At 44.0% G+C, this 23,887-nt stretch overlaps 1 protein-coding gene across 1 annotated transcript in view; it reads left to right on the top strand.

Annotated features, from left to right (window-relative positions):
* The first annotated feature begins 763 nt into the window (after positions 1-763).
* LOC126236007 (farnesol dehydrogenase-like) overlaps positions 764-23,887 on the top strand; it is a 57,363-nt gene continuing 34,239 nt past the window's right edge. Inside the window, exon 1 of the mRNA XM_049945015.1 lies at positions 764-923. Coding sequence (XP_049800972.1) covers positions 792-923 — 132 coding nt within the window. The 5' untranslated portion in view covers positions 764-791. The remainder of the gene's footprint in view (positions 924-23,887) is intronic.

Genomic DNA, 23,887 nt, shown 5'->3' with positions numbered 1-23,887 from the left:
ATAGCCTTTCACTCAATTTATTTGACCCCTGCCACCTTCAGAATTTGAAAGAGAGTATTCCAGTCAACATTGTCAAAAACTTTCTGTAAGTCTACAAATGCTAGAAACGTAGGGTTGCCTTTCCTTAATCTTTCTTCTAAGATGAGTCGTAAGGTTAGTATTGCCTCACGTGTTCCAATATTTCTACGGAATCCAAACTGATCTTCCCCGAGGTCAGCTTCTACCAGTTTTTCCATTCGTCTGTAAATAATTCGTCTTAGTATTTTGCAGCTGTGTTTATTAAACTGATAACTGGGTAATTTTCACATCTGTCACGTTCGTTTTAGTTCTTACGAAAAAAAAAAAATACTTTTCCACATTTGATCTGTTTCGATTTTCTGCTCCAGCAGCAACGGTAGAGCACGACTGCTGTTAGTAATAAATAAACGTCTGAAAACGGTGAAAGTACGTTTGATATGAAAGTTTATGTGACAGCGTCACGTCGGACGGGCGTGTCCAGTCACTCCTGCGCGACGCGACAGGATTGACCGGCGGCAATGTGCCACGTGCAGTCGGGATGTCGTGATGACAGGGTGAGGTGCTGGAGGCTCCAGGTAAGGCGATCAGCCGGCGAGGTGCTGGGAATGGAGCGGCGCGCCTGCCGGCTGCGAGGCTTCGCCAACCTCCCGCCCGACCTCGGCCACTCTACGTCCGCAGATGGCGCGGCAGCTACGATTAGCGAGGCGAGGTCGCCGCATATATAAGAGCCGCTGGCGGCGCCGCGGCGCCAGACGGTACCAGAGACCAGAGACATGGATCGCTGGCGGGGCCGTGTAGCGGTGGTGACTGGCGCCAGCGCGGGCATCGGCGCCGCAGTGGTGCGCGCCCTGCTCCGACACGGCGTCACCGTCGTGGGAGTGGCGCGGCGCGCCGACAGGGTGCAGGTCAGTCGCGTGCTCCACCCTCTGCCCTAGTGGAGTCGTCCCCAGCCTGGGGTTAGCTACCCCACGAGTAGGGCTAAAATGTAATTTTCTGAGGGGAAAAACAAGGAATTGTGCCCCGGTTGTAAAACTAAATTATTTTTAAAAAACTCGACTATTATCACTACCTCGTAATATTGATCGCAGAAGTCACAAATAATTACATTATCTTTCCTTCAAATAGTGGTGGACGCTGCAGCTTGCGAACAACATCTTCCTATCGCAGTTCACCCACTACACAAGTACTTTGTAGTGTTTAAATTCAGTTATGGCAATAAGACTGAGCCCTATACGTCACATATGCCTAAATGTCTCATGAAAATCCTCTCTCCGAGTTGTACGTAGTTTTCGTAACAGACCTCAAATTAAAACTTCCTAGCGGATTAAAACTGTATGCCGAACCGAGAATCGAACTCGGGACCTTTGTCTTTCGCGGGCAAGCCTTCTAACAACTGAGCATCCCAAGCACGACTCACCACCTTTCCTCCCCTGCCTTCCAAACTTCACAGCAGCTCTCCTGCGAAACTTGCAATACTACCACTCCTGGAAGAAAGAATACCGCGGGGACATGGCTTAGCCACAGGCTGTGGGATGTCTCCACAATGAAATCTTAACTCTGCTGCGGAGTGAGAAATGATACGAAACTTCCTGGCAGAAGAAAACGAAAGATAGGAGACATCATACTGGCAGAAGTAAAGCTCTGAGGATGTATCCCGAGCCGGCCGGTGTGGCCGAGCGGTTCTAGGCGCTACAGTTTGGAACCGCGCGACCACTACGCTCACAGGTTCGAATCCTGCCTCGGACATGGATGTGAGTGATGTCCTTAGGTTAGTTATGTTTAAGTAGTTCTAAGTTCTAGGGGACTGATGACTTCAGCAATTAAGTCCCATAGCGCTCAGAGCCATTTTTTTGTATCCCGAGTCATGCGTGGATAGCTCAGCTGTTAGAGCACTCGCCTACGAAAGGTAAATGTTCCGACTTCGAGTCTCAATCCGGCACACAGTTTTAATCTTCGAGGAAATTTCATATCAGCACACACTTTGCAGCTGAGTGAAAATTTCATTCTGGAGACCAGAAATTGCTGAATTATCCGGTTCGTAACAATAAAAGAACTACCCGACAGCAGAACACAACAGTAATTATGTAATGGCCACTCACTGATGTAGCCCCCACACAGTATTATTATTATTATTGATAGCACTGGCAGTACTAGCAGTAGTAGTAGTAATAGTAGTAGTTTCTAGACAGAAAGAATTGCCAGTCTAAGGTCTTTCAATAACTGCCACTCAATAAGTAAGTAGAGAAGGTATAAATATACTGTCGCGCAAACATCTCCGTGCTCGTGGCACGGTTCTGCCATCCCCTTAAATATGGACTACCATTTTTAGCGCGCTATTTGTTTATTCCTTGCCGTCAATGACGGGGAGTGGCTCTAATGCAGTTACCTTTCCGCTATCGCTTATTAAAAAGAATCTTTGTCACCTCAGGATCCGTCTTCTAACCAATTGCGACTTTTGTGAAAAAATATTTTACAGCCAGTGGGCATCACTTCATTCAAAATAAGTATAATGCACAATTTTTTTGTTCGATTGGGCCCGCAGCATAATACACGTCATAATATGACATTTTCAAAAGGAAACGTCGAGACTAGTTACAATAAATTAATATTCTTCATTACTATAGTTGTTTCAGCTTCATTGCTATTCTCAAGTAATCTGCGAATACAGCATTGGTGAAATTGTCTACACATGTGGTTGTTCATGTGAATGATTATGCAATGGAATAGTACATTGGTACTTACGTCTAGTTCAATTTGACTTCCATATTGCATCGACAGTAAACTGTCATTGTCTAATTCGTAGAGATTACATGACATATTGGAATTATAAACGTATGCGATACGTTTTGTCACTTATTTGATAGTCCGCTTACTATAAAGTGTGATTTCCCGGAATGGTAAATCAAACAAGATAAACTCACTGTTCAAGAACATGTACATCAAACTTGGCTTCCGTAATGTCATAATAAACATGCATTCAGGCAAAACCAAAACCTCAGAATATACCAATCTGGGAATATATTAAATCACTTGCTACAATCGCAATAATTTCTGTATCGGCCAAAAAGGACGAAATTTTAGTATCATGTTCAAAGAACACAGCAGTAACACTGACAGTAATCAATCTAGCCTCTTTTTACACATAAAAGCCAAAATCACACAGCCAAGAAAATCGAGACTGCGTTGCAGATACTACACAGATTAGGGAAACGGCTTACCACGAAAATACTCCAAGAACAGGAGATACAACACCACAAAAAAGACTATCCAGACGACATGCTAAACGAAGACACGACCATAAACACAATTACATGGTACACGAGAAGAGATAGTAGATACAGACAGCAAAACATACTCAGACCAAAGAAATAATTCACAGCAAAATTCAATCAGTGAAATATAACGTTACAGTTACTTAGCTAACTATACTTTGTAAACATATAGCATCAGAGTAAACAAACTGTCAAACAAATGTAAAATCATACTTCATAGTAAACGAACTATCAAGTAAGTGGAAAAACGCATTCCATAGCTGCTAAATGCCATGTAATCTCTACGAATTAGGCAAAGACACTTTACTATAGATGCAATATGGAATTCAAATGAAACTAGACGTATGTACCAATCTACTACTCCAATGTATAACTATTCACATGGACAACCCCCAAACAGTTAAGCAGGGTAACGTTTTACCAGTCAGGGTATCTTTCTACAACTTACTACTTTTGTTTCAATTAGCTGCTGCTAACGCCTACTTGCTCTTTCAGGCTTATGATTACAATTCATTAGCACTGGCTGTGAACAGAGCTTTTGGCGCCACTGATTTAATTCGAACAATGCCAGATCTATACAGATATCTCGATATTTCAAAGTAAACCTGCAAGTACTGAATTAGCACTACTTGTTTTTACTTCTTTCTTACCCGATTTACTTCTGTGATGATTAGATATAAGGGAAATACTACGTTTTGTAAGACTAGTTTAAAGTTATCCAACATGACAGTGTAACTTTGTCCCAGTATTAAAATAGAAATTTTAATCTGTTAGGGCACAGTTAGTGTAAATTTTCACTCTCCTAATATAAAATTTTACAGTGCTGTTCTGATATGTAACTTATTTTGCGTCCAGTATTTTCAAAAAAGGAAAAAAGTGATACAAAGGTGCCCCAACAGACTGCATATGTAGATAATTTCACTGATGCTGTATTCGTAGGTCACTTGAGAATGGCAGTAGAGCCGAGACAGCTGTCGTACTAAAGAATATAAAACTTATTGTAGCTAACCTGGACGTTATCTTAAAAAAATAAATAATGCCCAAAATTTAATTTGCTTTTTTTTTAAATGGGTGTGCAGAGAGTGGATGAAGTACGTGTTGCTAGGGAGAGAAGCGGTGCAGAGGAAGCATGTTGCAGAAGAAGCATGTTTTGTAGCAAATATTTACTCTTACGAACTTGTAGCATGTTGCAGGTGAAAACTAGTTCCGTAACTTGTTTTCTAATTGATATAAATGGTTGTAGTTCTGTCATACGTTGCACTGAGAACTAATTTTTTTTTTTTTTACTTCTTGATGACGACTAGCTTCGGACACCTGTGTCCATTTTCAAACCATCCGTATCGTGTGACAAATACAGACAATATCCTATGTACAAAAACTGCCCCTGCAGTGATGACCAAAGTGGCACTATGACCGACTCAGCATGAGTAAACATACGACATGGGGCGGACATTAGTTCTCTAATGTCCGTCCCATGTGGTCTATTTACTGTTGTTGATATTTCGTACAAAGGCCACCGCTTGTGTTTATCACACTTACGATACGGATGGTCTGAAAATGGAGACAGGCGTCTGAAACGAGTAATCATCAAGAAATAAAATAGAAGACACTTCTCAATGCAACTAATGACGGAGCTACAACCATTTATTTCAATTATTTACTCCTAATTTGGATAATTAGCTTTCTTTTCTGCGAATGAGTTGTACGTAGCAGTCGCTGTCCACTGACAATTTTTTCGTCACGTCTATAAAAAGATTGTTAAAAATGAGCAATATTAATTGTCTTATTGGCTTATTAGTTCGTGGTTTAATAAAACTGCAGAAACTAAATATCAATTACTTTTCGTCCTTTTAAAAATTCAAGTATGCAAAGAAAATTGCTTTTTAATTAGGATCTAATGTTGACAATGGTGTGGGAGGGGAGGGGGGGGAATACTAGCTAGTATTTGATTACTCTCAGCGGTAGTGTGTTAGAAACCACTGCTCTGCCCTCTCCAGCCCCAGGGAGCGCGCCCCTAAGCTGGGCACGTCACACCAGCAGCTTCTCCAGTGCCTCAAGTAAGTAGCACGACACGAACTCATATCTTCCGTATTATTAACAAGGTTTCCGTGCCTATTTCATCCAAATATGTGGCTTATGTAGGTCTTGCCCAGAGCCGGCCGGTGTGGCCGTGCGGTTCTAGGCGCTTCAGTCTGGAACCGCGTGACCACTACGGTCGCAGGTTCGAATCCTGCCTCGGGCATCGATGTGTGTGATGTCCTTAGGTTAGTTAGGTTTAAGTAGTTCTAAGTTCTGGGGGACTGATGACCACAGATGTTAAGTCCCATGGTGCTCAGAGCCATTTGAACCATTTTGAATCTTGCCCAGAAATGAAAGTGACAGAAATAGGTGCTCCAAGCGGTCAGAGTAAAACAGCATTTCTGAAGCGGGTCGGGCAGGGTACGAGCCGTTTATGTTGGCGTGGGCTCCAGGTGGCGGCTGGAGCAGCGGGATGAGTACAGAACAGTAATCAAAGGGTCGTGTGGTCGAGGCTCTGCGTGGAACCTTTTGCTCATTTGTAATTTTTACGTTGCTTGTACGTCAAGTAAACCGAAATAATGCGCAGTATGTTGTATTTATTAATATTTTCATAAAGGGTGTGAAATGGTAAGACAAAGAAAAGTTGTGATTGAGAATTAAGTCTTTCGTGCATGAGACACATTTCTTATATTAACTGGCTCGTGGGCGTACAAACAAATTCTCAGTGATACGAAGAGATCTTTCGAGATGAAGGATTGCCGTTGTCTAGTATTAAAGGGATACGAGTTTACTTCCTTAGTACAACCCTACAGTGTCTATTTTTGTCGCCAGATAAATAAACTGCCATAAAGCTTAAAAACTGCTCTTATCTCAATGGAAGAGAAAAATAAATCGTACCCCAAGAAGACTGAATCAAAGTACATTACACTGTACACCATCAGCTACCATTCCGAATATCTGGTGGCCTGTTGTGTTACTGTTCATCTGCAGCCACACTGTGTGATTCGAGATCACCTTCTATGAATGTAAACGACGGTCGTTTTTCTGTACAAACTTTAAAACAACCATGTTATTGTAAAAATGCTGCGTTTGTAACGTCTGCAGGATGCCGAGGTAATTACTGCTTCCACTACTTTTACAATGAACGTCGCTCCAGCACGTCTAAGTCAACAATGTAAAATAATAAAACTATATAATTATACATAGTGTTAGGTATATAAGTGCGGATATTGTAATCATTCGTACCTTAAAATGTACCCACTTCAGTGCGTTAGTTCTGTTTTCCCTATGTCTGACAGTCTTCCCGCAAACACGTCACATAATTTACAACCTGATTTTTTCTCTACGATCGTAACTGCAACACTTACTCGAATACGCCTCTCAGTATACATTAAACGTTTTGCGTCCACGTTTCTACACGTCAGCACTTGACAAGCTGTCCAGGGCAAAATTAGCATTAATGGTTTGCTGTTGCCACTTGCAAATTAAATAAACACTAACGCAATGTTGTTCAGTACACTGTCCTCAGTCACCAACATGACTTGCAATCTTTTCCTGGACATTTATTTGTATATTGCAAGTTTTCCTTTGCCTTTCCTTTTCGTGTCTTTTACGAAAACATTAACAAATACATTATAATGAGCATTATTTCGGTTTATTTGCCGTGTAAGTAACGTAAAAAGAGAAGATTAACACACACATCAAAAAAAGTTTTGTATCACCTCAGTTCCGAGAGAGCCGCGCGGGATTAGCCGAGCGGTCTTAGGCGCTGCAATCGTGGACGGTGTGGCTGGTGCCGGCGGAGGTTCTAGTTCTCCCTCGGGCAAGCGTATGTGTGTTTGTCCTTAGGATAATTTAGGTTAAGTAGTGTGTAAGCTTAGGGACTGATGACCTTAGCAATTAAGTCCCATAAGATTTCACACACTTTTTTTTCCGAGAGTTCAGGAACCTGTACAGAAAATTGGAATAGAGATCAACATAAACATCGTTTCCGCCCTTTTTATTGCTTATGAAAACCATGCATTGCATGTTGTACCACCATACAGCGAGACCTTCAGAGGTGGTGGTCCAGATTGCTGTACACACTGGTACCTCTAATACCCAGTATCACGTCCTCTTGCATTGGTGCATGGCTGTATCCGTCGTGGCATACTATCCACAGTCCACTGTTTGTCCACATGTCCCACACCGCAACGGCGATTCGGCGTAGATCCCTCAGAGTGGTTGGTGGGTCACGTCCTTCATAAAGAGTCCTTGCCAATCTATCCCAGGCGTGTTCAATAAAGTTCATGTCTGGAGAACATGCTTGCCACTCTAGTTGAGCGATGTCGTTATCCTGAAGGCAGTCATTCACAAGATGTGCACGATGGGGGCGCGAATTGTCGTCCATGGAGACGAATGCCTCGCCAATATGCTGCCGATATGGTTCCACAATCGGTCGGAGGATGGCATTAACGTATCGTACAGCCGTTATGGAGCCTTTCATGACCACCAGAGGCGTACGTCGGCCCCACATAAAGCCACCCCAAAACATCAGGGAAACTCCACCTTGCTGCACTCGCTGGACAGTGTGTCTAAGGCATTCAGCCTGACCAAGTTGCCTCCAAACACGTCTCCGACGATTGTCTAGTTGAAGGCATATGCGACACTCATCGGTGAAGAGAACGTGAAGCCAATCCTGAGCGGTCATTTCGGCATGTTGTTCTGCCTACCTGTACGGCGCTGCACGGTGTCGTGGTTACGAAGATGGTCCTCGCGATGGACGTCGGGAGTGTAGTAGCACATCATGCAGCCTATTGCGCACAATTTGAGTCGTAACACGACGTCCTGTGGCGTCCTGTAGCTGCACGAAAAGCATTATTCAACATGGTGGCGTTGCTGTCAGGGTTCCCCCCGAGCCATAATCTGTAGGCAACGGTCATCCACTGCAGTAGTAGTCCTTGGGCGGCCTGAGTGAGGCATGTCACCGACAGTTCCTGTCTCTCTGTATCTTCTCCATGTCCCTCCGAGACGCCTGGGCACTTCCCTTGTTGAGAGCCCTTCCTGGCACAAAGTAACAATGCGGACGCGATCGAACCGCGGTATTGACCGTCTAGGCAAGATTGAACTACAGAAAACACGAGCCGTGTAGCCTACCTCCATTCTGGTGGAATGACTAGAACTGATAGGCTGTCGAACACCCTCCATCTAATAGGCGCTGCTCATGCATGGTTGTTTACATCTTTGGGCGGGTTTCAAAAAATGGTTCAAATGGCTCTGAGCGCTATGGGACTTAACAACTGAGGGCATCAGTCCCCTAGAACAGAACTACTTAAACCTAACTAACTACTTAAACCTAACTAACCTAAGAACAACACACATATCCACGCCTGAGGCAGGATTCGAACCTGCAACCGTAGCAGTCGCGTGGTTCCGGACTGAAGCGCCTAGAACCGCGGCCGGCTTGGGCGGGTTTAATAACAGTCAAAGGGACTGTGTCTGTGCTACAGTATCCTCAGTCAACATCTATCTTCAGGAGTTTTGGGAACCGAGGTGATACAAAACCTTTTTTGGTGTGTGTAAAAATAAATAGAAAGGGTCTCGACATGGGCTAGGCCCCACCACCCTCCGATTTCCAGTCTGTACTCTTTCCACTACACCAGCCGTTGCCTGGAAACTACGTTAACGTAGATGGCTCATGGCTCGTCTGATTCTCGCCAAAAATGCCGCTTTTTTCTAAATGCTTGACCATTTGGAGCTCCCACTTTCCTCACTTTCATTTCTGGCCAAGTCCTGTACACAGGGTAAGTCAGCTGCCCCTACCGCTGTCACTTTACGTAACCCGTATTTTTATAGCTGGCCGTCATAAACCACGCGCGAGATTTTCATATTCTCTCGCTTCGCGCAAACTTACAGAAAAAAACTTTTTGTAGGAAATTTAATGTAGTTCAAATTTTGTGCTGGGATATATTTTCGCTGAAGGGAAAATTTCGAGTTATTCAAGAAAAACTTAGGATACATTTTCGCTGAAGGCTACAGTTTTCGAGTTATTCAAGAAAAAGTTTTAAAAGTGACCTTCAAACGCACCTCCACTCCATACTCGTACCTCACCAGTCAGGATTCTAATACTGTACAAAATTTCCGACTGCACCAACTATTCGCGATATTCGACGTTTCTTGTTCTCTATTGATTGGGCTACTAAACCATCAGCATGATCGTCTGTTTCGTTTACTCTATTAATTTAAACGTGCCCGTGTGGGTAATTAACGAAAAACAACTTTTGTATACGTTACGCTAAAACTAATTATGTTAACAATCCAATCCAAACTTATCACTTACAAGCACAGTAGTTGCGTAGTCAGAAGGCCTGTCGAATGCAATGATGTTTATGTTATGTTGCTAAAACTCACAACACTGTTAGGTAAAATTTAAACAGACGTAGATTTTACAATTTGTAAGTGCTCGACTAAGCCGGTGGCGCAACTAGGTCTAATGTGGGAAATAATGCATGCAGTCTCAGATATTTGCACAGTGGTAGGAAGAAGTGCCATGAATAGCATACAACAAATCCTGACCGGTGGGAGGCCGAGCGTGGGAGTAGGACTGCGTTTGAAGATCACTTTTGTACGTTTTTCTTGGTTAAGTCAATAACTACGGCCTATTGCGAATACTTTTTTATCCCAGTAAAAAAGTTAACTACATTAAATTTCTACAAAAAGATCGTGTTCATTTCCTTGCAGCAGTTGTAGACTGCGCGTAGCGAGCGAGAGAATATGAAAATCTCGCTCGTGATTTATGAAGACCAGCTATAACATTGCGGGTTACATAAAACGGCAACGTTAGGGACAACTGAATCACCTTGTATTATATCATAAATGTGGACGAATCGGTGGTGACGAGTAGGCGCGATCCCCTTGTAATACCAGGAACACTACGAGTGTATCAGATCCCGATACCAGTTGCAGCGAAGAGGCAACCAAGATTGATTAATTAGTGAACCAATCTAAAAATTTAAAATGCTGTCATAATCTACTCATTAAGAGGTGTAGGACTATGTTCAAAGTTTAACACAATAAATTACGTATTGCAGTAAGAAACAGTGTGTTTGTCATGAAGCAACGTAAATGACGGCGGGCAAACACACAGACTTCGTTCATACAGTATTTGAGAATGACAGAACATAGCTACTTCCAACAAACTTTACACATAGTTTAAAAAGCTTACGAAACTTTATCACGCTGACACACAAGACGAAGAGCAGGAAGGAAAAAAGTTCATAGCTTATTACATTTTCGCATTTCGTGCAGTAAAACTTCAGCATCACGCACGACGTTTTGATTTATTACTTCTTTGCTTCTAACTTTGTTCACAACACACTTAGAAGATAGTATCCATATATTCTATCGAAGGTACCTACGAAATTACGCACATGTTCAGAAGAAACAGAACACCTTGAACGACTAGAGACAGGGCGTTCATATTCACAGGGCATGTACATTAGTACGTTCTGCAGAAATGATTGGCATTTCAACCATGTCGGTCGGCGGGTTCAAGGACAACATCGATATCGCAGCGTAACACCATCTACTGGTAAAATGTGCCAGCGGCTCTCGTTGTCGCTATAAACAGAAGGTAATGGATCATTATGACATCAGCAAACGTTCAGGATGCCTCGCAGATGTGTACACGACCCGTACCGTCAGATCAGTGAGTCTCAAAGAGGGCGCATTATTGGGGTGAGAAAATGTGACGCATTCATCAGGGAAATTGCTGCTCGTGAGGGACAAAGTGTTTGGGCAGTGCAAGGGGTGTATATAGAATGGTTCTTGGAAGGTCGTAGAACGCAACGAGATGGGTTCGCACCACCCAGACCACCCCCGAGAAGATTGACACGTCATCCGAATGGCATTGCAGGACAGATTTAAGTCTTCCTCAACTCTGGCGCAACAGTGGAACAGTGTAACACATTATACACTATCAGAGATGACAGTCCGTCGCCGTTTATTATGGCACAAGTTATGTGCCCGTCGTCCACTTCTCCGCCTACCTTTGATGAGTTTGCAGAAAAATGCTAGACGGCAGTATGGAACGACGTCACTGTGGACAGGAATGGCTTCAGATGGTGTTTTAGGAAGAATCTATGTTCTGTTTATTTGAAAATGATGGCCGCATTTTGATTCGGTGCAGACAGGGGGAGCGACATCACAGTGACTGCATTCACACAAGACTCAAGGCCTTTTGGTACGGGGTGCTATTGAGCACAACAACAAATCACAGTTGGTGCGTGTACAGAGCACTGTAACCGGTATGTCCTACGTGAATGACGTCTTGCGGTCGTAACCATGCCCTTTCTGCACAAAACCGCAGACGCCATTACCAAGCGAGGTGGCGCTGTGGTTAGCACACTGGACTCGCATTCGGGAACACAGCGGTTCAATCCCGCGTCCGGCCATCCTGATCTAGGTTTTCCGTGATTTCCCTAAATCGCTCCAGGAAAATGCCGGAATGGTTCCTTTGAAAGGGCACGGCCGACTTCCTTCCCCGTCCTTCCCTACTCCGATGAGACCGATGACCTCGCTGTTTAGTCTCTTTGCCCAAACAACCCAACTCAGACGTCATTTTTCAGCAAAACAATGCACGACCACATGTTACTACACAAACACGTGCCTTTTTGGTGTCACAGGATGTCAGACTTTTGCGCTGGCCAGCCAGATCTCGGGACTTGCCGCCAGTCGAAAATGTGTGGGATGTGGTGAAATGACAGGTTCAGCGCTGTGACCCAATGCCAGTCACCACCACAGACGAACTTTGGGACCAGGTGAATGGAGCATGGGTGGCTACACGACAGGACACCATATTCTTGCCTTATACCAGTAGATGCCATCACGCATGGAACAAGTTATCAGGGCCCATGGTGGACACTGCGTCTACTAGGCAACAGGACACATGCTGAACCGAGGTGACTGAAATTCCAATCATTTCTGCGGAACATACTAATGTACAAGTTTTGTGAATATGCACGTTCAAGGTGTTCTGTTTTTTCTGAACATGAGTGTATACGACTGAGCAACACATAGTTCAGAAGATATGACATCCTAAACACTGAGATCCGTGAAAAATTACTTTTTGTTTAAAATGGCCCGCAGTAATACGTACTTCAATATGAGACACGCCGTCTTAATTTAATACTTTTTTACTAATAACTCTATTCGCAACACACATTGCGTACAGTATCTAGGTACAAGATGACTCCGTGAGGACGTTACAAACTTTCGGGGTGATGGAGAAGGTAAGTGTACCAATTTGAGGTCAGGGATCCTGGTCCGGGATAGACTAAGTCGAAAGTTATCAGCGCTATTCGCTCTGGTATCTCCGACAGTGGAATACATGTACCGGAATTGTTTTTGCTAAGGAACTTTCAGAGGTGGTAGTATGGACCGAAACAAGGAGAAAAAAGTCTAGTAAAAGTGCGCTCTAAAATGCATACCTCGTGAGATATCAGCAATTGTTTCGAAGAAGAGATGTGTTTCACGGTAGCGAATTTGAAGAAGTGCTCATAGATCTTGAAGTGTACGCATTTTATAGCCCATATTTACCAGACATTTCTGGAAGTTGCTTACCCTACAACCGTAGCAGAAACAGTATTGCTACATCTATTTCACTGTCAGAGGTACCAGAACTCACGACTCGGTCGTTTCCGAATCAGAGTCCCTTACCTCAAATTGATACATCTATCCTTCTCCATCATCACAGAAAATTTGTAACAACCTCACCGAATCATCCTGTGTACCACTTACTATACCTGCAAAGTTACTTAATATATTGTACGACATACAGGTTTGGAGATATGGCGTCATAAACATTGAGCTACATGGAATACCAGCTTCTACCTAAAATGGAAGGCGAATTAGCCAGATTACATTCATATATGCTCTCATAATGAGAGCACTTAAGAACTTGCAACAAATTGTAAGCACAATTTCAAACCTTTCCTAAACTTTTTCTCTCTTACACGCTTAAAGACAAATATTTAACACATTAACTCACTTGTAAAGTAAACAGACGTTTGAAGCTGTTTTGCATGTGGGAGTTCGATTCTGTGAAGTGAATATCAAAGGGTACTTTTTGTTGTTGTTTTGGTCTCCGGTCCGAAGACTGGTTTGAAGCCCTCCATTCTCCCAGCACATGTCTAAAATAGAGGTGGCTCGTAGTTTCAGTGTTGGTAGTCGCTGTGTGTTTGTTACTCGAGTGCCGAAGAGTCCTACCAAATTTTGACCCCTTCATTTATGTCATAAAATACGTGTTTTTGACAGTTTTCTTTGCCGCACACGTTCGATGTCCCTCAAAACATATTCCAAGTACAAAAAAACAAAAACAAAATTGCAGTTAACACATTTTATCAAGCAAACGCCGTTTATCCAACAAGGAAGTGATCAGCAACTGCAAGTGGAGACAGGTATTTCGCGCCCTATCTATATTACGTAAAGAGTGCAACAGTTAGCCAATCCTAGTTCCAGGTTACATATCTAACAGCTGTAAGGAGCAAAAAACATTGTTTTTCAGTGTTTCATATAATTATTGACCAAATTAAAAAAATTTAAAATACTGTCGTAATCTACTCATTAAGAGGTACAATCTTAGGTTAAACGTTTTTTACGCAGTAAATCAAATGATAAAGATGTAAACTTTGTATATGTCTTGAAGCATCGTAACTAACGGTACATCTACATCTGCATCTACATTTATACTCCGCAAGCCACTCAACGGTGTGTGGCGGAGAGCACTTTACGTGCCACTGTCATTACCTCCCTTTCCTGTTCCAGTCGCGTATGGTTCGCGGGACGAACGACTGCCGGGAAGCCTCCGTACATGGTTAAGCAGACTATATTCTTCCAGTATTTGAGAATGTGAGCACTTAGCGACTTGTGCTTGATGTTATAATTTATTACTTCTTTACAATTGTCTCTTTTCGGAACACGTTTTGTTGACAGTGGCCCTTCAAAGTTACATCATTATACGACACTTAAGCCCTCAAATATTTACCAGTTCAACTCATTTGTAAAATAATCGAAAGTCTGAACCTGTTTTATACATGGAAATTCGATTCTTTAAAGAATGGGGAGTCGGAAGGTTACTGTTTTCATGTAATCCTGTATAATGGACACCTTTAACATCAAAGTAAGTGACTTTAAATCGTTATGAACATTATTCTTGTTTCTCGCATTGATTCCATGAACTGAGCTGCAGGTTTTAAAAAAGAGGTATGTATCACAAATTTCAATTAGGCAGTAGTCAGTATCACCAATTCCAATATCAGGACTTTGCGGGGCATTCTTGAGTTCACACCACAAATAATTCGTATCATATACTTTTGGACTCAAAACTGCAGCTTGCTTTGATACGTTGCCCCAAAAGAATGATCCCATATGATGCAACCGAAGTATACCAGTTTTCTTATTTTTATATCGCACAAGAAATAAAGATTTGGTTTGGCGCTTCAGCATTTCTGTAGTATGCTCCTCCAAAATGAATTTATTATCAAGTTGTGGTGACAGAAATTTCTGACTGTCAATCTCTTGTATTTGCCTATTGTCACACACTACTGGCCATTAAAATTGCTACACCAAGAAGAAATGCAGATGATAAACGGGTATTCATTGGACAAATATATTATACTAGAACTGACATGTGATTACATTTTCACGCAATTTGGATGCATAGATCCTGAGAAATCAGTACCCAGAACAACCACCTCTAGCCGTAATAACGGCCTTGATACGCCTGGGCATTGAGTCACACAGAGCTTGGATGGCGTGTACAGGTACAGCTGCCCATGCAGCTTCAACTCGATACCACAGTTCATCAAGAGTAGTGACTGGCGTATTGTGACGAGCCAGTTGCTCGGGCACCTTTGACCAGACTTTTTCAGTTGGTGAGAGATCTGGAGAATGTGCTGGCCAGGGCAGCAGTCAATCATTTTCTGTATCCAGAAAGGCCCGTACAAAACCTGCATCATTCGGTCGTTCATTATCCTGCTGAAATGTAGGGTATCGCAGGGATCGAATGAAGGGTAGAGCCACGGGTCGTAATACATCTGAAATGTAACGTTCACTGTTCAAAGTGCCGTCAGTGCGAACAAGATGTGACAGAGACGTGTAACCAATGGCACCCCATACCATCACGCCGGGTGATACGCCAGTATGGCGATGACGAATACACGCTTCCAATGTGCGTTCACCGCGATGTCGCCAAACACGGATGCAACCATCATGATGCTGTAAACAGAACCTGGATTCATCCGAAAAAATGACGTTTTGCCATTCGTGCACCCAGGTTCATCGTTGAGTACACCATCGCAGGTGCTCCTGTCTGTGATGCAGCGTCAAGGGTAACCGCAGCCACGGTCTCCGAGCTGATAGTCCATGCTGCTGCAAACGTCGTCGAACTGTTCGTGCAGATGGTTGTTGTCTTGCAAACGTCCCCATATGTATACTCAGGGATCGAGACGTGGCTGGACTATCCGTTACAGCCATGTGGATAAGATGGCTGTCATCTCGACTGCTAGTGATACGAGGCCGTTGGGATCCAGCACGGAGTTCCGTATTACCCTCCTGAACCCACCGATTCCATATTCTGCTAACAGTAATTGGATCTCGACCAACGCGAGCAGCAATGTCGCAATACGATAAACCGCAATCGCGATTGGCTACAATCCGACATTTATCAAAGTCGGAAACGTGATGATACGCATTTCTCCTCCTTACACGAGGCATCACAACAATGTTTCACCAGGCAACGCGGGTCAACTGCTGTTTGAGTATGAGAAATCGGTTGGAAACTTTCCTCATGTCAGCACGTTGTAGGTGTCGCCACCGGCGCCAACCTTGTGTGAATGCTCTGAAAAGCTAATCATTTGCATATCACAGCATCTTCTTCCTGTCGGTTAAATTTCGCGTCTGTAGCACGTCATCGTCGTGGTGTAGCAATTTTAATGGCCAGTAGTGTATTTTAGAGCAGGAGTGGCTCGTAGTTAAAGTCTCTGACGTGGAGCCATACCAAAACAAATATTGTAATGTACATTTCAGTAACGTATTATAGAATCTAAATTACCATGAAGCATTTCCAATATTTTTATAGGGTTTCAGTTCCTAATATTCCTCTTTCGTCGGCGACTTGCTCTTCTGTATACTGCATAATTTAGGTCTGATGACATTAGTTTGACAACTGTGAGCGTGGTCTTTTGTGGTACCGTCTTCGTTAAGTCGTCGACTACTTAATGTATTCAACATTAGAGAGTTTCTTTATTCACATGAAGTGTAGTACTCCGGAGATTTTTGTTTTCTGTGATAGGTTGCATAACGTCAAATACAAGAGACAAGATTTCGTGATAAGCGTTCGAGACTCCAGATCTTGGAGCGAAATTCTGCGATCCGTTGCGATCAAAATAATTTTTCTAAATGATTATTTATGCACCGTACATCCTTAAATAGACTCGCATCTTCTGCAGAAAGACTATGAGTCTCACTGGAAGCGAAATCATTAAGCCGAACTTGTACACATGATTGAATAAACCACTCTGACCTCCAAACAACATCCGGGAATGCAACCGGGTGACGTCTTGGACAATCGCCATTATTTCAAAATGTGCACAGCCCGTAACTTTATAGGCTCAAATGCAACGAGAGAGCGCTATAAAAACAAATTTAATCCTCGATATCCTGGGCTAAGCGTACCAAGTACCATAACATGGCATAAACAGAGTGACAAAACACACACACACACACCACACAAATCTAGTGCCACCACACAATCAAAGATGACCAGTGTCAGAAATTATCGACAGTGAATGTTAATAACCAGTTTCTGAGCAAATAATTTAACTCTATCCCTTTATTCTTTGATCAGGATTCCAAACAGCAGAAACCTCCGTCTCTATTTATAAGATCCCTTGGTAATTTAATCTCAGCTGCTTCCATAATAACACTATCCCAAACGCTGGAAGTGCATACCAGAAACTCAGTGTTCTCATATTCCACAGAATGAGTGTTACCAAGGCAGTGTTCTGCAATATCAGATTTGCTCGGGCATTGTAAATGGTCATCCTATGGATATAAGAGCATTTGCAACTATTGGGATTGAAGTATCAGCAGTCAAAAAGTAACAGCCCAACAGCCCATGTGAAAAATTAACCAAAAAGCGTGGAAGAACAAAGTTGATTGATGACACGGCTGCGTAGGAGATTAGGATAAATACTGACACGGAAAGCGATGCACAGGGAGTGTTCCTTCCAGTCCAAAAAAAGGAGCAGTTTTTCGTCAATTGCTGAGCTCTGGCAAGTGTTTTTGTTGACAAGTAGAAAACAATTACTTAGTTATATTCTTAATCGGAACTAGAATATGTTCGCATTCTTCGAAGAGCTATGTCTCATCTCTACATCAGCCTCGTAGTTCGGCCGGCCGGAGTGGCCGAGCGGTTCTAGGCGCTACAGTCTGGACCCGCGCGACCGCTACGGTCGCAGGATCGAATCCTGCCTCGGGCATGGATGTGTGTGATGTCCTTAGGTTAGTTAGGTTTAAGTAGTTCTAAGTGCTAGGGGACTGATGACCTCAGAAGTTAAGTCCCATAGTGCTCAGAGCCATTTGAACCTCATAGTTCACATTTTCTTTTTGAATTTCTGCTGCAGACCGCTCTGAACTGAAACTGCGATCGCTGCTCGTCACGTTCTATATTTAGCTCAGCGTATCAAAAACGACTGAATTCAATGTACTTAGACCATGTACTTATAAACCAACCGTAACAAAGACGCCAGTTTAGAGTTTTAAACACGAATGATGCATCACGTAAAAACTTGAAATTCCGAGACCAGAGTTTCGAGAAGAACCGAGATACGTATTATTTCGGTCCTCGCACGTCTTGCTTAGTGGCCATGAAGGTTAAGGTGAAATAATTACGGCCTGTATGGAGACTTAACAACAGTCGTTCTTACCGCCTCCATCAGTAGTCCGTGAATGAAAGGAGGAGGAGGGAGGGGGGGGGGTGAGAAGGGGGGACAATAGTACACAGTACACTATCGGCCACATACAGCATGGTGACTTTCAGAGTACAGGTATAGACACGTATAGGGAAATTTTCCACTGTAGAATGCTGGTAGTTGTTTAACATCACATACATATGCCAAAGGACGCAGTTCACTTTAAAAAAATGGTTCAAATGGCTCTAAGCACTATGGGACTTAACATCTGAGGTCATCAGTCCCCTAGACTTAGAACTACTTAAACCTAACTAACCTAAGGACATCATACACATCCATGCCCGAGGCAGGATTCGAACCTGCGACCGTAGCGGTCGTGCGGTTCCAGACTGAAGCGCCTAGAACCGCTGGGCCACACCGGCCGGCAGTTCACTTTAATCGTCTAAATTTTTTAATGCATTGGTCGTCTTGAGCTTACTCAGTTACACCACAAATAGCGTTGTTATTCACACACATACAGATACACACACACACACACACACACACACACACACATACACACACACACAAGAGAGTTTGAATCAGAGACGGCTGCTTGTGAGGGGTGCCTTTTGGCAACTCCTGATGCGTCTCTCACTGGATAGTGACACAGCGACCCACTGTTTGATCCTGTACGTCCGACTATTCGCCTACAGAACCTCACATGTGATCTGTGCCTTCAGCAAGACAATGCACCTCGCCGTCGCTTTCGAACTGAGAGACAATGGCTCAAGGAGAACTTCGTGTACATGTAGGTGTGTTTATAGAGGTCTGCCAGAGCATCTCAGCTCAAGCCTGTTGAGTAAGTCTGGGTTGCCATCGAAACAGGTGTGCTTGTCTTGGGCGCAGCTTCCCCCGTCCCCGTAAATTGTCCGCATATGGTTCACGGGAGGAACAGTTGCTGGTAAGCCTTCGCGTGGGATCAAATCTCTCTTATTTTTATCTTTTCTCGAGATGTATCTAGGAGGAAACAACATATTGGTTGACTCTTCTAGGATCTTACGCTCTCGAAATTTTAACAGTAGTCCACACAGAAGTGCAGAACGCCTCTCTCACAGCGTCTGCCAGTACAGCTGGCCGAGAATCTCCGTGACGTTTTCGCTTTTCTAAGTGAACCTGTAACGAAATGTGCTCTTCTTCTTTGGAACTTCTCTATTTCCCCGTTCAGTCCTATATGGTACTGATCTCATGCTGACGTGCAATATTCAAGTCTTAATCAAATGAGTGTTTTGTAAGCTACTTCCTTTATTGATGGACTACGTTTTCTGGGAATTCTTCCAGTGAATCTGTCTGGCATCTGCCTGACACGCGATTACTTTTATGTGGCCGTTCCATTTCAAATCGCTCCGTACACATACTCCAAGATAGTTTATGGAAAAAATTGATTTCGCTGATTGTTCTGCATTAGTGTAATCATATAGTAAACGGTATTTCTGCCTATCTATTCGCAGTTCGTCATATCTGTTTATTTTGTTAGACACTTGCTACTCCCTGCACCAAGCGCCAATCCTCTGCAGAGTTTCGTGCAGTTCGCTATAGTTTTCTAGCGAGAGGGGATGCTTCATGGTACTGAATAGGTGTCTGCAAGTCAGTATCTCAGATGTGCATGAAAACACGCAAAATAAGTTACCTTACTAAACTATTTCGTAGTACTTGGTATATTATTCTTATGGCAAATCTGCCAAACTGATTTTTCGACACAGACTTGTTGACTTACTGAGATTGTCACTTCCGCAACTACGAAATGTGATGCATTTATACGTCAGATACGACGCGCTTCTTCTCCCCAAAGCGTCATCAGTGTATTGAATTTACACTACGATTACGAAACATGGTCACTGCTTTCAATAATCTGCTGCACATGTTTGTTTTAGGTTGTATAGAGTTTGTGTGGTCTGTTAGCTTGTAACAGTGTTTGTACCCGTACTTAAAAGTCGAACGTGGATCATCAGAAATTCTCTATGCGCTATCTTTATGTCGTAGCTATTGTTCCGAGCTATTCTGCCTGCTGTGTGAGTTACCTCTTGAATTCCGAGCTAGAAGTGACATGGAATGAGGCACGTGTATCAGTGCTGTCTGCTGTTGGTTATGAGTGTGATTACAGTTTATGTGTAGCACTATATCTCTTCCTATGGACTTCCTGCATATTGCAAAAGCGTATCCACTGTTTTATGCCTTCACGATATTGTCTAATAAATTAAGCTTGGTTTCGTCCAGTTCCTCTACCGTGAAGTGATGTTTCATTGTATTGCGTTTATAACTTTTTTATGGAACGAACGAAGATTAGCGTTTAAGCTCCCGTCGATGACGAGGTTATTAGGGGCAGAGGACAAGCAAGGATTTTGGACGTATGCGGAGAAATCAGCCTTGTCGTTTTCAAAAGAACATATCGGCACTTCCTTAAACGATTTATAGAAACCACATGAAATGTCAATGTGGATGGCAGCCTGAGATTTGAACCGCTGTTCACCCGAATACGAGACCCTGTCTTAACCAGCGCCTTAGCCTAATCGCTCGCTCTCTTTGTGCAGTTTTTCTGTTTCCTTGTGTTCACTTAATACACTCCTGGAAATTGAAATAAGAACACCGTGAATTCATTGTCCCAGGAAGGGGAAACTTTATTGACACATTCCTGGGGTCAGATACATCACATGATCACACTGACAGAACCACAGGCACATAGACACAGGCAACAGAGCATGCACAATGTCGCCACTAGTACAGTGTATATCCACCTTTCGCAGCAATGCAGGCTGCTATTCTCCCATGGAGACGATCGTAGAGATGCTGGATGTAGTCCTGTGGAACGGCTTGCCATGCCATTTCCACCTGGCGCCTCAGTTGGACCAGCGTTCGTGCTGGACGTGCAGACCGCGTGAGACGACGCTTCATCCAGTCCCAAACATGCTCAATGGGGGACAGATCCGGAGATCTTGCTGGCCGGGGTAGTTGACTTACACCTTCTAGAGCACGTTGGGTGGCACGGGATACATGCGGACGTGCATTGTCCTGTTGGAACAGCAAGTTCCCTTGCCGGTCTAGGAATGGTAGAACGATGGGTTCGATGACGGTTTAGATGTACCGTGCACTATTCAGTGTCCCCTCGACGATCACCAGTGGTGTACGGCCAGTGTAGGAGATCGCTCCCCACACCATGATGCCGGGTGTTGGCCCTGTGTGCCTCGGTCGTATGCAGTCCTGATTGTGGCGCTCACCTGCACGGCGCCAAACACGCATACGACCATCATTGGCACCAAGGCACAAGCGACTCTCATCGCTGAAGACGACACGTCTCCATTCGTCCCTCCATTCACGCCTGTCGCGACACCACTGGAGGCGGGCTGCACGATGTTGGGGCGTGAGCGGAAGACGGCCTAACGGTGTGCGGGACCGTAGCCCAGCTTCATGGAGACGGTTGCGAATGGTCCTCGCCAATACCCCAGGAGCAACAGTGTCCCTAATTTGCTGGGAAGTGGCGGTGCGGTCCCCTACGGCACTGCGTAGGATCCTACGGTCTTGGCGTGCATCCGTGCGCCGCTGCGGTCCGGTCCCAGGTCGACGGGCACGTGCACCTTCCGCCGACCACTGGCGACAACATCGATGTACTGTGGAGACCTCACGCCCCACGTGTTGAGCAATTCGGCGGTACGTCCACCCGGCCTCCCGCATGCCCACTATACGCCCTCGCTCAAAGTCCGTCAACTGCACATACGGTTCACGTCCACGCTGTCGCGGCATGCTACCAGTGTTAAAGACTGCGATGGAGCTCCGTATGCCACGGCAAACTGGCTGACACTGACGGCGGCGGTGCACAAATGCTGCGCAGCTAGCGCCATTCGACGGCCAACACCGCGGTTCCTGGTGTGTCCGCTGTGCCGTGCGTGTGATCATTGCTTGTACAGCCCTCTCGCAGTGTCCGGAGCAAGTATGGTGGGTCTGACACACCGGTGTCAATGTGTTCTTTTTTCCATTTCCAGGAGTGTAGATAAAAAACATAATCAATGTATCTGTACCAGCAGGCCACATTAGACCCATTTACCGTAACTTTCATGTACTATATGTTAAATGTGATTCATTGCAGTTACACCAGACTTCGGTAATAGGTAAACGTTTTTTATGTCTTCCACTAGTTGAGTGGTTTTCTTTATGGTTATGCTATTTTTCGTGCGGCTGTTGTCAGAAACGACATTCCTAGCCGCTAAGTATCCTTTCAATAAAATTTGAAATGTTTCTTGAGGACCTATTGTCAAACAAAAATCGCATTTTCTGGTTGTGCAAGCGACACATCCAATATTCCAACAATTATTAACGCGGTACTATGGATGAAACAGGTCAAAACCATGCGAAAATTCGGTACATGATGTCCTTTGGACCGCTGCCATTGTCGGCACCAAACCTGAGTGGCACATTTGGTGTAGGATAACTTTGTCACGTATTGTCTTAGCACAATGCTCACGGCCGTGACAGTGGGCAGGAGACGTGTGACTTTGCTGTTGGAAGGAACAGTTATCGAGTTGTCAGCGGAGCGCTAAACCGTTTGGTGCATAGCACTGCACACCGCATGCGGCAGCTCTCACGTGTTCCTGACAAGTGTTGCGGCTCGGCAGCTGCCTGGCGCAGCGATAGACAGCAAGGGAGGAAATCTTGGGGTATGCTGCCGGAGTCGTTTCAGGATTTATGCTGCCGAGCAGAACGTGATCTTTACGTCGGCAGTACTCTGTGTACTAAACGCGTCGATTAGCAACGATATTCAACATGGAGAGTGCCAAGGGCATAGCGGGAGCAACTGGAACAACATCTATACTCTGAAAACAACTGTGAAGCGCGTGGTAGGGGGTACTTTACGTTGTATGTTGCAAATGAACCGAAGTCCCGTGCTTTACCCACGACTAAACGTTTCTAATGGTTGTGTTTCATATTCGTAAAAATTGTTTCACCCAGGTAATTGTATGAAATGTCTGATTGCAACTGTGACTCACTGATATTATAGTCCCAGGATGCTACTTCCTCCGTTTTGTGAAGTACGTAATTTTACAAGTCTGAAAATCCAAAGCAACTTTCAGATCTTTGCAATGCATTGGAATCTAATTAAGATTTCACTGAATATTTGCGCAGCCTTTTCCAGTCAGTAGCCTAGATAGATAACTGCACCATCTGAGGTTACTACGGGGTGTTCAAAATGTCTCTCCGCACTGCCGTATGACAGTCCGCCTGCCTGGTTTTTTCAACGAAACAATAAACGCACAACGATACTGCGTGATATTCTGTACCCATTCATAGGAGAACTTGGGTTAAGTGAAATACTGAACGGTTATTTTCAACAAGATGGTGCAACCGCGCATACAGCTCGCATTTCAATGTCACTGCTTGCTGATGTTCTTGGTGATCGCATAATTTCACACGGACTTGGGCCTCCACGATCGCCTGACCTAACACCACCTGACTTTTTCTTCTGGGGTGCAGTGAAAGCAACTGTCTATAAAAACCGTCCAAAATCTATCGATGAATTGAAAACTGCAATATCCACTTTTACTGCTTCTGTTACAGAAGAAATGTTACAGCTTGTGTTTGGAAACATGATTAGACGAA

This window comes from Schistocerca nitens, chromosome 2 (assembly GCF_023898315.1).
Source record: "Schistocerca nitens isolate TAMUIC-IGC-003100 chromosome 2, iqSchNite1.1, whole genome shotgun sequence".
Taxonomy (NCBI): domain Eukaryota; kingdom Metazoa; phylum Arthropoda; class Insecta; order Orthoptera; family Acrididae; genus Schistocerca; species Schistocerca nitens.
Note: the sequence above shows the minus strand (reverse complement) of the source record. Positions and strands in the feature narration are given on the sequence as shown.